This window comes from Magnolia sinica, chromosome 1, assembly GCF_029962835.1.
Source record: "Magnolia sinica isolate HGM2019 chromosome 1, MsV1, whole genome shotgun sequence".
NCBI lineage: Eukaryota > Viridiplantae > Streptophyta > Magnoliopsida > Magnoliales > Magnoliaceae > Magnolia > Magnolia sinica.
The window spans coordinates 133,481,189-133,494,993 of NC_080573.1; the positions used below are offsets into that span (position 1 = coordinate 133,481,189).

Below are 13,805 nucleotides of genomic sequence, written 5' to 3' on the forward strand. Positions count from 1 at the left end.
CAGTATCTAATCCGCGTCTGCACACGTGGAATACACGTATCCCGATTAACCATCCAAAAAGTGGGGCACACTTTAGACGGTTTGTAATCAATCCAATTAAATTACGACATAGGCTAAAATAGTCTAATCAATCTGGTTTTGGGGTGCAGCCGACCATCTATGGTGGAGGTATATCACGATTTGGACGGTTTGGATTCACATACACATGTAGTTCATGTACATCACGAGTGTTCATATGTGTGTGTGTGTGTATATATATATATATATATATATATATAAAAGGATTTCCATGCCCTACAAGCATCCATGGCCTCTTTTTTGGTACTTATATGTCAGGGAGAACGAGAGAGATCTGTCTTTTTCGGGCTTAGATAAATGCCACTGGACTTGCCCGTGGAAGTGTACGGTCAGGATGACATTATCATCAGGTGGCCACACATGGACAATACATGGACGATAAGAGATCAATCAGTGGTCCAAATTCTATATGCTCATGTGGCCCACCTATTTTAAAATGTATAGTCTTTTAGTTTAATAAATTTTATACTTTTCTTTATTAATGTTTTGTTTATTATTTATTGGTGTTGATAATTCACGAAGTCCTCACACATATATAAGCATCCATATATATGTGTGCGCATTACTTGGATCTTGTAAGTTAAAGTTGAATTGAATTGTCTAATATTAGATTACATTTTCTGTACTTGTTATACTTATTTTTAAATATGATAATACTTGAGGTTTCATCAAATGCTTTTTTTCATTAATATGTGTTTTTTAGATGGATTATAGTGAGTTGGTTGATTATATTTCTATGAAAATTAGGATTCTTAATAAATGATTTATGACTTATATGAGTGTAGCCTCATATTATGAATTAGAATTATTGATCAGTTAATTAGCTAAATTAATTTTGTAAATCATTTTAATTAAACAATTGGGTTGAAATCATCATATGCATTATTTTCTAAAATCAACACGTCGGATTTTTTTTAAATGATCAATCATGGCCATTGGATATGGTGGGATTAGGACAACATACTTTAAAGTACAGTACATAGAAAGAAATGTATATGGTAACATGAGATGGGGTGATCACATATATTTATATAGCGTACACATATAAACATCCAAATTTAAACAAGTTTGAGTCCATCCAAATTCATATGTGAGTAGTCAAGCACATTATAGATGTTGCTCATGATTTAAATAACATTAAGGATTGTCTTAAAGAGAATTCTCTTTAAAAATTGAATCTTGATTGCAAATGCCCACAACTGTATAAATGCTTGAAAGAAACTTAGTACCACAATGTTTCATGCCTTGGGATGGAGTAGAAACCTTAAGGCGACGAATTTGAGAGAAGAAAAAACAAAAAAGAGCGAGCACTGATCATCTTTAGTTTTCCATAAAATGTAAAGTTTGTTTTAAGTTCGTGTTAACATATATATGCTTAGAAATAAATTTGTTTTGATTTATTTCACTACCATTATGTGCAAATGCTTTCAACCTTATGATCAAAACAACCTAATTAATTTTAGGACATGAGATCAACTTATGGAGATGACCTAATAAGTGTGGCTTTAATTGTTCACATGTATTCCTTCCATTCATTTGTGAGGCAAGTTGGGTAAGTATTGCTCCCTGTGGAAACTATTAACTTGGCTTTCTTTGAATTACTACACCAGATGAGAGCGGGCAAAAGAGCAAACAACCAATGGCCACAAATAATAATAATAATAATAATAATACCAGTCATTATCTGCAAACTTGTTGGAGTTGTATCTGACTGACCTGAATCGACTGAATTTTGGTCACCACGAGTCACTCCGGCTCAAGCGAGTCAGGCTGAAATGCCCTGACTGAGGTGAGTCATAGATTGACTCAAACACAAATGAATGGAGATATGTGAGGTACTTGGATCATTGCAAATATCTTCCTTTAGCTTTAATATATGCTTGTTGCAAGCTCCCCCATGCAGCCTACTAGCACAATTATCTTTGAGGAATTGATGTGTTAACCTATCTCATAGGTAAATGGATGTAGGCATGTGAGCATATCATAGTGCACACGTATGTCATCCACCCTGTTCAACTTGGTTACCATGAAAAACGGGAAACCTAAAAATCAGGTTGATCCCACCATCAAATGACCCACCACGTAAAATTTGAAGGTTTTTGGGTGGGTGCGGCCCACCTGGTGATTGATGATTGGATTAGTCTTATTTTCGGTGTCCAACATTTGTAGAGGGCACCATTGGTTGGATACCATTTAGGCAAAATGGTGGATACTACCCATGGGCAAAATGAACTCCTAGAAATTTATTTTAAAAAAAAAGAAAAAAAAGAAAAAGAAAAATCTTTTGAGGCTTGTTTGGAACGTGAGATTAGGTGGTATGGAATTTCACTTGGTCCCATGATATTCAACTCGACGTTTTCATCATCCAGTCCCAATGGTTGATATTACAGGATTTCTTATGCATATCAAAATATATTACATTTGTGGGGCACACATTGATTTATGTGTTTTATCCATGTCGTCCATCCATGTATGTCCTTTTACCCATGACATTCAAGTTGCATGTGTATGGGTGATTGACACCTTCAGTCCGTTAATTACAATTCCATGGTCAACCAAATGCAAGTTTCACTTAATAGCATGTTTTTCCTAAAGGGAGAATATGTCCTTGAAGCGGATGAGGTGTGGCCCCGGCTTCATCTAAGATGGTGCGACTTCCCGTGGGGGCTACCTTGACGTATGTATTCTATATCCACGTTGTTCATTTGTTTTCCCAGATCATTTTAGGGCATGATCTAAAAATGAGTGGACTATACCATAAGAAATAATGGCGATTGAATGTTCTATCATTAAAAACTTCTAATGCTTTTGATTGATGTCTTAAATCTGTATATGAACAGAAAAATTCAAAAATTGCATACTTAATTAGTCATTGAAACATCAAAATCACTACTTTCTCTAAAAGCTTGAGAAGTTCAAGCCATTAAAGAATGACATATCAATGTATACGGAGTTCTAGCTTTAACACTCCCCACCATAAATAGAAATGCCGGGCTTGATACACCATAAATAATCCCAACCCAGGGAATACATCATGGAATATGTTGAGGCATGTCAAATAACTTGACCTTTTGCTATGATAAGATGTCAAACAACTAATTTATCTAGGAGCCTTAGCCCTTACAGGATGGCATATTAATGTATATGGAGGGGGAATTACCAACTTGCTAATATGAATTCATATAATTTCATCCCTCCAACAAATGTCCACCAATCAGCTATTTAGTTAACTAAACCAGTGTAATTTTTGGCTCATATTTTTGGGTACCGAGCCATCTCCATCGGGGCCAATGATTTGGACGGTTTAATTTGACCTATATGCCACGTATGCATTTTTCATCAGTGTCAGGGTATCAATCAACATGCTCTGCCAGAGTATAAAAGATATGAGAATCCCATTTAGTGGGCCCAATTAACTAGTGACGTTGATTGAGATATGGAAAAGATAAGAAGCCAAGTCAGTCAAACGCGCCGTCTGAAAAATAACCATTTTATTCTCATCTAAGGGAAACGAATTAATGTTAATGATATATTCTGCATCAAAAAAGATAATGAAACGAAAAGAAAAAGAGGCGCTTCGAATGTCTGTGTCTGCGCCCTCGTACAACGACCAGCTCGCCACTTTTGATTAGTACTATTACTCGCATCTCTCAATCTAAGACCTACTCGCTGGCCCACATGCCAACATCTGACACGTGTGAGAGATCCAGGCCATTCATCATGCGGGCAATGCACCATCGGGTAGGAACACATGCAAATGCATGTGAACATTTTTCTTTCTCTAGCTATCCAGCTTCCCGCATTTGTGCAGTTCGCTCGTGCGGAGCGGCACGTGCGCGTGTATAAGTATGGGATCTGAAGTGAAAAAGTAAAAGTTCCGTAGATGAAATGGCCTTTTTGTCCCGTTCACTGTCGGTCCTATGCTTGTACACACGCATGTGTCGCTAGACTGGGAGCGCCCACAGCCCTGCCCAGACGCAATCTGCATCCTAGGATTGGGCTAATGAATGGCTTGGATCTCATACACGTGGTAAATTTTGGCGTCTTTCCCTCCTGGGTGTCTGCGAGTAGGATTAGCAAAACCTTGGATTTCGTACAATACATGCCGGAGGATAGGAATCTTGATAACTTTGGAAGTTTCTCAGTTGATGCTGGCCTTGTTTGAATGGCAAGAGGATCAACGATATTTTGTAATTTGCGGTCAATATGGGCGACATGAGATGGGCCCCACCTCCCGGATGAAGAAGAGTTATGAACTGGACGTCTTCCGTCGTGCCACGTCAGCAACAGCTCGCGTCATGGCTTCCTTGAACGACTCCTCATTCCAATCACTAGCCTGGAACCACACAAAAGTGCCACATCATCGTGCATCAGTCATTAGGGGTATAGAACTCCGCGAGAGTACGGAATTTAGTACTCTACAGTAATTTGAGCCGTCGATTTTTGTGGTTCAAATAACCCTTTTTAGTTTTGGTCATAAGAGAAGACCATGGCCACAAAAGTCCCACCCACCCTCTATCATAATTATATAAAGTTGGGGGCCATGCACAAGAAACCCATCTAGCTGATGTCAGTGTGGGGAATCAGTGGCACCTACAGACTCTAGGTCATCATCCATGAACGGTCAATATAATTACTCGGGTGAGTCAGTCATATGACCAGATCTAGTTTTTCTCGAGTCATGGTGGAATCTGGTCGATGAGTCGACTCAGACGAGTCAAGTGAAGTATGCAAACTATGGTAAATGGATGGGGCGCGCTGTTTTCATGGTGGCAGAAAAGTCAGGTCCTTCCATTCTTGAGGTGAGCTAATGCTGACAACATAAATGGATGGCTAGAAATAGTACATTTATTCTGTAGGGTGGGGTCCACCTGAGGAGTGAAACGGGCTGGACTTTGAGCCAAAAGATATAAAAAGTGTGGCTCCACCTGTGGAAAGCTCGGATCTCGCACATGGGGTCCATATTGGAAGGGTTCTACACGTGTGTGGACTTGCTAACCTCAGATATTAAACTGGTTTTCTCAACGGTTAATCTCTAATGACTAAAAAGACATGGCCCATCCACCAGCATGCACACATGCGAATTTGGCTCGCGCGTGTGGGATCTGAGCTCTCCATCAGGTGGGGGACAGTGTTTAGATCTTTTTGACCTGAAAAGAAGACCTTTTCAGTCAGGTGGGCCACAGCGTCCAATAAAAATGGATTGCCAAAAGAAAAATCTGTTATAGCGGCTGGTTTTGTTTTGTACGGTGTGCCCACCTGATGAGTGAAACGGCCCTATTTTTAGGCTTGAATATCACTGATGGAAACCTCGGATCTGCCACACGCGTGCCATATTGACATGTGTGCTTGTGCGAGAATGGGCAGGTTTACACGAGTTTAAATCAAACATTCAGCCCAATCACAACCGTTGGATTCAAATTCTTCCCAAGTTCTGGACCGATGGTCTAGACTATTGATCTAATGGTTCCATGTAGCTAGATGAATAATGCCTCAAAAACCATCCCCAGTTGAAAGATCCTAACCCTTCAATCAGTGTCACAAAAACAAACCGTGAGATTTTAGGGCACACTCCATCCATGCTGGGTCCATCAGATGAAAACACTAGAATACTAAAACATGGCCCACCAGATCAACGCTCCATAATTCAGCATTATATCTTAATTAGTAAATCCTACAAGTCCAACATAAACTAACATCATATATACATACCTTAATCTTTAGTCTCAAGATCGCTCGATGGAAAGAATTCGTCTGGTGCAACCGAGTGTCTGCTTCCATGGATACAAAGCTCACACCTTGCATTTGATTCAAGCATTCAAGCAAGTGGAGAAGCAAATCTACAATCTCACAATCTTCTTCCCTCACCATCACATGCAACTCGATTACTCTCGATTCAGACGACGATTCAGATGCTTCAGTAACTCGAATCACTGTTCTTTCATTCCCAATATCGACTTCTTCTTTAGCTGCATTAGTCGGTGCTAGTTGTATTTCTAAAAGCCGGTTCTTCTCCTGAAGCTCGGAAACCTGATCTTTCAAAGAACTCAAGTACAACCTAGTGTTGGCGAGCACCGATGCCTTGTCTTTCTATCAAAACCAAAAACCCAAGTTAGTAATAATCTCTTCAAATCATCAAAAGAGGTGAAAAGAACATTTGGGTCGGTCTAATTCATGATGATAATGAATTATAATTAGGGTTTTGATTGATCATTACCTTAGATCCTGGAGGGAGTAGTGATTTCAGTGCTTGAAAGCTTTCATTGAGCTTCTCTCGCCGCTTCCGCTCTGATATCATATGGTGCAATTGATTGCTAGTTGGGCCAGTTGGGCGTGTCTCCGGCGTGGGCACTTTCATCGTTCTTAAGTAAGCGAGCGCTCGCATAATCATGTTTTGGCTATGAGACTTGGGCTTTATTTCAATCTTGGGGGTGAGAGATGGCACATAGCGCTTGAATGCTCCTCTTTGGTTGGTTGCCTGATGTTGGCCTCTGTGAGGTTGTTGTGCTTCGTAGGCCGACGATGAAGATGAAGGAGAAGACATGACTGCAATCATGGCTCTTGCCATTGCCGCATCAGCACTTTCTGGAGTTGGCAATTGAAAATTGCGGCTCTGGCCGTAAGCTTGCATTGATTGGTGGTGAGTTGGGAGTGGAACGAATGTTGGTTTGGTTGCTCGGTGGATTGGAGTTTCTTGGAAAGCATCAGTCATGTAAGACGTGCTCACGGTGTTAACCTGACCAAGGGCTGAGTACTCAGGGCTTCCCATGGAAAGCGATCTCAATGATGAGGAAGAAGATGATGGTCGGCTCTGATCAGGAAGGTGGGCCTCTCTCAATTGAAACTGCTGAATGAAGTCTTCTGCGAACAGTTTCCTAATCTCCATCTCCATGTTAAACTGATCACAGAAAGGTGTGAATCAAAGAACATGAGATTAACATGTTTTCAAAAGGATTTTCATAAGATTCAACAAATGAATGTTCCAAAAGAAAAAAGAAAAAGAGAGAGATGGTTTCATACCTGGGGTGGAATCGACATGCCTAATTCTATCTCTCCTGTTTTGCACCCATTGAAAACAGCAGTCTGTTGTAACGAAATTTCATCATCTTAGATTTAAAATACTTCAAAAATCGAATTCAACAATAGAAGAATAAAGGGTTCACAGCGATTACTGACCTTAATACCTGCTTCCTGTAAGAATCACACAAAACCAATATAAGAATCTCTCAATGGAAGACATCTCTCTCTCTCTCTCTCTCTCTCTCTCTCTCTCTCTCTCTCTCTCTCTCTCTCTCTCTCTCTCTCCAGATATATAACTCCCCCCATGAATTTTACCTGATAAAACTGCCGTTGAGTTTCATTTGAAGCCAAATTCAAAAGATCGGTATCTTGTAGCTCTAGGTAAGGAAGGCCTGCCTTGAAAGCGAACCCTGGGACGCAACTATCAAATAGAAGGAAAAAAAAAAAAGTAAATTAGGAAAATCAATGGGTGGTAAAATGTATTCTAGTGTGAATTATTGAGAATGATTTGAGTTACCTATTTTCAATGGTGTAGAAAGACTGGCGGTACTCATCGAAAAGCCTCTTGGGGAAGCTGCTAGTGGAGGAGCTCGGACGGTTGTAATCTTCATTGCACCAACCATCCATTGAGAATAAGCAGCTGATAGAAATTGAGATGTGAGTGTTAAAGGAGATGGTGGAAGATCGATAGATAGATGAAGATGTTAGGTTTATTTATAGCAAGAAGGGAGTGTTTTCTTACTGGTCGGGTGGAGGAAGATAGGACCATAAGCAAATGTAGGTGCAGCCAAAGGCCTGAGCTATGGTTTTGAGTAAGCTGGTGCGGGCATTTTTCTCTAGCAAGAAGAGGGAGTCCATATGTGAAAGAGAGAGAACTAGAGCAGGTGCATGGAAGGAATGGAGTTTGTGTTTGTACGTGGTTATGGAGAGAGAGAGAGAGAGAGAGAGAGAGAGAGAGAGAGAGAGAGAGAGAGAGAGAGAGGGAATCGTGTTTGATGGAGAGTTTGGATTCTTAGAGGAAATGGTATTTGAAGAGAGATTCGAATAATTAAAGAAATGATGTTTGAGTGAGAGATTTGAACTAATGGAAAGAGATATTTTGATTATTAAAGAAATGGTGTTCGAGAAAGAGATTTGGATTATTAAAGAAATAGAGAGAGAGAGAGATTTGGATTAGTAGAGAGAGAGAGAGAGAGAGATTTGGATTAGTAGAGAGAGAGAGAGAGAGAGAGAGAGAGAGAGAGAGATTTGGATTATTAAAGAAATGGGCGGGGTTTAAGAATGGGGAATGGGGTTTGAGAGAGAATTGAAGAGAGAGAGAGAGAGAGAGAGAGAGAGAGAGAATTGAAAAGTAGGGAGTGACTCCGCCAGCCAGCCAAGCCCCCAGAAAAGTAATCGTCAAAGTCATTGCTCGCGAGAGTTTGAAAAGCGTCAAAGTAGGAGGCAGCATGTCTCCTTCGTCCGTCTCATTCCACGCTAGATGCTCTTCCTTTCCAACAAGGGTCACTCTCTCACCATACACGTGGCATGTACTACATCCATCTAGGCCATCCAAATCTTGGGCACCATTTCATATGGCGATGACTGAATATGGGAAGATCCAGCTACTAGATATCGCTCACTGAATTTTGACCACCGGAAACTTTCTCATCAACCACCCATTTTACAAACAGTACTAATCGTACGGTTAATATCTCTCCTTCGGTTTGATTCTCGCATATCTCCATCTAGAATTAATTCCATTATTTGTACGATCAGGATTGTACGTACGTTTATCCCAACAGTACGTGGATGAGTCATCACCATTCACATGGTGGTGAACTATCACTGTAATCCCGTTGAAAGGTCAATTACACCCGGGAATACTCGGGCCTTTCTGTGATCCAGACCGTTAATCTGATAAGCTCCACATAGATAGAGCACGCCCTACGTTAGGAAAATTTTAGCCTTGGAAATAACCGTTTAATAGAAAATAACACCAATGGTCTCCAACCACCTTACAATGGGCCAAAGATTAGACGGCTAGGATACTTCATTGTGGAAAATTTTGGAGTAAGGTCTACCCAAAGTGGGGTCCATGCCCATCAGACAAATGGTCCAGATCATCGAACCATCACCACATTTTTCCGACTGGGGCTCACTAACGCACATCCTCCTGCGTCAGGACATGTAACGTCTCTCCTCCCCAGTGGTCGTGTGAGAGGACCACGTAGTACGGAGTACGTACAGATTCGCTGTCCAGAGTAGCGCAGGGCATTTGAGGTGGGCCGCTTCTCCAAGGCCCAAGAAGAGGGATAAGGTAGTCCGCCCGAGAATATGGACAGTGTACTCCGGCTTTAAGTTTGTGCAAGTGGGAAAATGGTTCATCCATCCGGACTATTGATCTGTTGGGTCGTACCATGGATGGTGCATGATCTGAGAATCTTTTGTGTGGGACGATAATAACAGTTCAATTTTTTCCATGCAAATGGATGGTCAAAAGGAGATGCATTCCACGGTCCATATTAAACAGAGAAAAACCCGAGAATAGTGGCTAGGATCCAAGGTCTTAAGAGGCTTTTGGATCATGCTCCCAAGCTAGGGATACACATAGTATGCTTGGGTTTTCTGTTTGTAGACATAAGGTCCTTGTTTCAACGATTCACACCATTGGTGTACTGATCCCCCTTTTATGGATTGACTACTAGATTGGAAAGACTTAGCCACCAAAGGTGAGGGATTTTTTTTTAGTTGAATATGGAGCCTTCACATATATGCAATGCGTATCCATTCCCTTAAACTCTCAGTCTCGAATGGAGAGGAGCATGACAAATGTGAATGAAAATAACCATCAGTCTCGTGGAATCAGTTTCCTATGCATAGAAAGATATGTGTACGCTTCACCCTAGCTCGAGGGGTGACGAGGATTGGAGATCTTAAATTAATTGACCAAATGGATGTGACAGAAACAATTAAAGCCATGACCATTGTTGATGCAAAAATCTAGTTCACCCTTCGTCGAGCTTTGAGCAGAGCCAAGCCCTGTGAGCCTACATAAGAGAAGGACAAAGGAGACTTTGGCCAGATCAAGGGACCCTCCAATGCCAAAGTCAGGCTAAGAATCTACGTCTAAATAGTGTAGGTAGGTTTCGAGTGAGAGATTTTGCGTACCTGTCCTTGTGTATTTGATAGCTATTTATACCTTTCAATTGGAGCGAACGTGTCCGTCTTTCTTGGCACAATCTTGTCCTCTAACCACGATCAATGTGCGTGCTGATTGCAAATAGTTATGCAATTATTCCGAGATTGTGCACCGGCTGTTACTGCTTGTGTGTTGCTGGGGATGGTTCTTCGATAGGATTGTGCGTCACATCTCTGTGCGAGCCGACTTATCGATTTTAATATCCATACCCTTGCTGCTCGATTTGGCGCTACATATCGAGGCTGAGTCAGAGCTTACCTCAAGCGGATGAGATTAAGTCGAGCTTAGCATCACCTCATCAGACTTCGCTACTCGGAGAGCAGTACTACAAGTCAACTACAACTTGGGACATGCTCTAGATTTTCCCATAATGATCATGTGTTCTGGTGGGCGAAATAATATAATTTAATTAATGTATGGTATTACTTTAAACATATATGGATATGGATTATTTGGAGAGTTCTTGATTAAGTTATCCTTAAGAATTTGAGATTGGACATAATGATGATTGGTCAAGAAAAGTTGTAGTACATGAATTTCAATATCCTGTTGTACAATAGCTATTATAGGTACTTGGGACATGCTCATGGACATCATATCATAAGATGTACAATTATCCCATGTGGGATGACTAAGAGTAAATGTATTCCTTAGCCCTTTTCCCATTTGCGATGAACACGGAATTCTAGTTGGATTGATATTTGGACACTTATATCAGTGGATCAAATTTAAGTCATTAGCCCAGAGGCCCATCAGCCTAAACTTAGATTAAACTCATGAAAGATGATCAATCTTTATTTACAACCTAGATTGGATGACTTTGATTCTTTTTTACAAAGGTCAATGCATGATCATTAAAAGTGATTGTAATTGGGTACATCTATCAACGTCTGTTAATTCTTATCCAGGTCAACAAAAGATCGACTAGATTTACTTAGGAAGTTCATAGTAAATTTAATTAAACTCAAAAATCATCAAGTGATTTTATCACTAGAACTATCACTTAAAAGGTTTTAAATGATTTTATAAAGATTTTCAACGGTTAAAGTTTTGTTTTAACAGTTAAAATTATTTTGATTGTACTTGACGATGATCTAATGATATAGATATGATGGTTTACTATTTAATCATCGTAAGATATAGATCTTTGGTTGATGATAATAACTACGAAAAGATTAGTTCGTGAGTATATATATATATGGACAAAGTATTTAGACAGACTTTCTTCACAATAAGATATACAAAAGTTTGTAGGATACTGGAGCCCATGCTAACTGCACCCATAAAACCTAAGTTCCTCTTGATAAATTAAATCCTGTCTTAGAAAGAAGAGTTTACTATGAGCATAAGGAGCCCTAATTAACGTCTTCTCATTGGATGTTAACTAGAGAGTGATAATATATATATATAGAGAGAGAGAGAGAGAGAGAGAGAGGGGGAGAGAGAGAGAGAGAGAGAGATCCTTCTCTCATCTCTTATTTTGCTCATCCATGTGTTTGTAGGGTCCACCTTTGTGGATGGCATTATGCTAGCTCTCAATTCCTACCAGAGGATTTGATAACAGCTCTACACTCTTTTTCCTGAGATCAGTTGAAAAAAGACCTCTTAGGATGGATAATTAGTAATGATAAAGTTAGAAAACTTTACCATCACTTCGACCGCATAAAAGTGTAATCTAAACTTTCTTAATGATTCTATACATGTAGAAATTTATTGTAATTAATTATAGATTTTAAAATAAAATCCTATGATTAAATTAAAACTAGATTTTTTTTTTTTAAATTAATTTAATTTTCACTACATTTCCTTTAAAAATCCAACAATGAGCTTATTAAAAAATTAATTAACCAAGTGGATAACAAACACAGCGGTGCCTTAATGAGCTGAAGCATGCTTGTTCTTTGCATGAAAAAGAGTCTAGGTTTCACCAAAAATTTATTATTTCTATTAATGTAAAACCTTTAAATTTGTGCATTCAACTTCAATTACGTAACTCTGTCTCTTGCTCTCTTTGCACTCATAATGTAATTTTTACATTCCCTCCCTCTATCCTTCTCTCGATTTCGTTACTACTAGTTTTCTTTTACCATTTGAGTGTCATGTTAGATGAAAGCAATTGTCCATTATCCTTAGTTTGTACATGTTATAGGCTAATGTACATTAGATAATTATATTTTCAAAGTGTATTGAGTCCATAACCCGTTGAACTTAAGATTTTAAGGGGTGTGAACTATCTAAAGAAAAAAAATTCTAACTACATCCTAAATCAAATTTCCTTTTGCCTTTGCCATGCATTCCCTGTAATACAATTTAATTAAATATAAGGTTTCAGTAGTACACAAGGTGACCCTGCCCTATAAAGATGAACACTAGTGCCACACGTGCAAGGTTAGGTCCAATTTGGACTGTGGGAAAAGAAAAGAAATTGCAATAATTATCAAGAACGATTTTTCATTGATTTCAGGAAAATTATTCAAACATGAATTCCAATGCACGTGTAGGTGATTGAGAGAGTGCGGATCCTCTGTTTCCTGGAGTCAGGAACTCCCTGAATCCAGGGTTTTCATTGGTCAACGTCACTGTAAATGCCATGTCATCAGATTTTTTTAAATATATTTAAAAAATTTATATTTCAGAAAAAGTATAACGCCGTTAAATACATTAAAACGGTTTCGCTTGGAAATCGGATTGCATGCCGATTATGGCAAGCTCTTGCTCTCACCGTAGTTAGGCCCACCTTGTATGTATGTTGTCTATCCAGGCCGTCCATCGGTTTTTCCATCTAATTTAAGGTGTTGAGCCCAAAATTAAAGTATATCCAAATATCAAGTGGATCATACCGCTGTAAACAGTGGGGATAATGATTTCCACGGTTGAAACCTTGCTAGGCCCCACGGTGATGTTTATTTGTCATCCAACCAGTTCATAAGATCATAAAGGCATGGATGAAGAGAAAACACAAATATAAGCTTGATCCAAAAATTTTGTAGCCCTGAGAAATTTTCAATGTTAAACATTCAATTCAACTGTTTCCTATGGTGTGGCCCACTTGAACATTGTATATGCTTTATTTTTAGTCTCAAGCCCTAAAATTATCTGGTAAAATTTATGGACGGAGCGCATAAAATACATAAAATCATGGTGGACTCCATGGAGTTTAGTCAGTATGCTGACATCGTAGGTTACTCAACACACAATCAGCGGAAACGGATTGGCTACTCCCCCTGCCACCAGCCAATGGCTGGTGATCGGTGCTCTGTGAGCCCCCACATGATGTATGTGCTTCATCCATGCCGTTCATCTATTTTTCTATATCATTTTATAGTATAAGAAAAAGAACGAGGTATATCACAATCTCAATGGACCACATTACAGGAAACAGTGTTGAATGAGCGTCGACCATTAAAAACCTTTTTGGGGCCATAAAAGTTTTGAATCAAGCTGATCTTTGTTTTTTCCTTTCATCCAGGCCTGTATGCCCTAATCAAAAGATTGGATGTCAAATAAACAGTATAGTGGGCCTTAG

At 39.5% G+C, this 13,805-nt stretch overlaps 1 protein-coding gene across 1 annotated transcript; it reads right to left on the bottom strand.

Annotated features, from left to right (window-relative positions):
- Positions 1–3,534: 3,534 nt before the first annotated feature.
- LOC131218570 (putative transcription factor bHLH041) lies at positions 3,535–8,259 on the bottom strand. The gene is made up of 8 exons (XM_058213184.1): positions 7,841–8,259; positions 7,616–7,738; positions 7,414–7,519; positions 7,255–7,269; positions 7,099–7,161; positions 6,296–6,976; positions 5,791–6,168; positions 3,535–4,414 (listed from the first exon to the last, which is right to left on the bottom strand). Exons 1-8 carry the CDS (start codon positions 7,954–7,956, stop codon positions 4,328–4,330), a joined length of 1,569 nt encoding a protein of 522 aa, XP_058069167.1. The 5' UTR covers positions 7,957–8,259; the 3' UTR covers positions 3,535–4,327.
- Between the last annotated feature and the right edge of the window lie 5,546 nt (positions 8,260–13,805).

Coding starts and splice junctions, on each gene's coding strand:
- LOC131218570 (XM_058213184.1), bottom strand. CDS start 7,956: ATGGACTCCCTCTTCTTGCTAGAGAAAAATGCCCGCACCAGCTTACTC. Junction 6,169..6,295: donor TACTCCCTCCAGGATCTAAG/GTAATGATCAAT, acceptor TGGTTTTGATAG/AAAGACAAGGCATCGGTGCT. Junction 4,415..5,790: donor TCTTGAGACTAAAGATTAAG/GTATGTATATAT, acceptor GTGTGGTTCCAG/GCTAGTGATTGGAATGAGGA.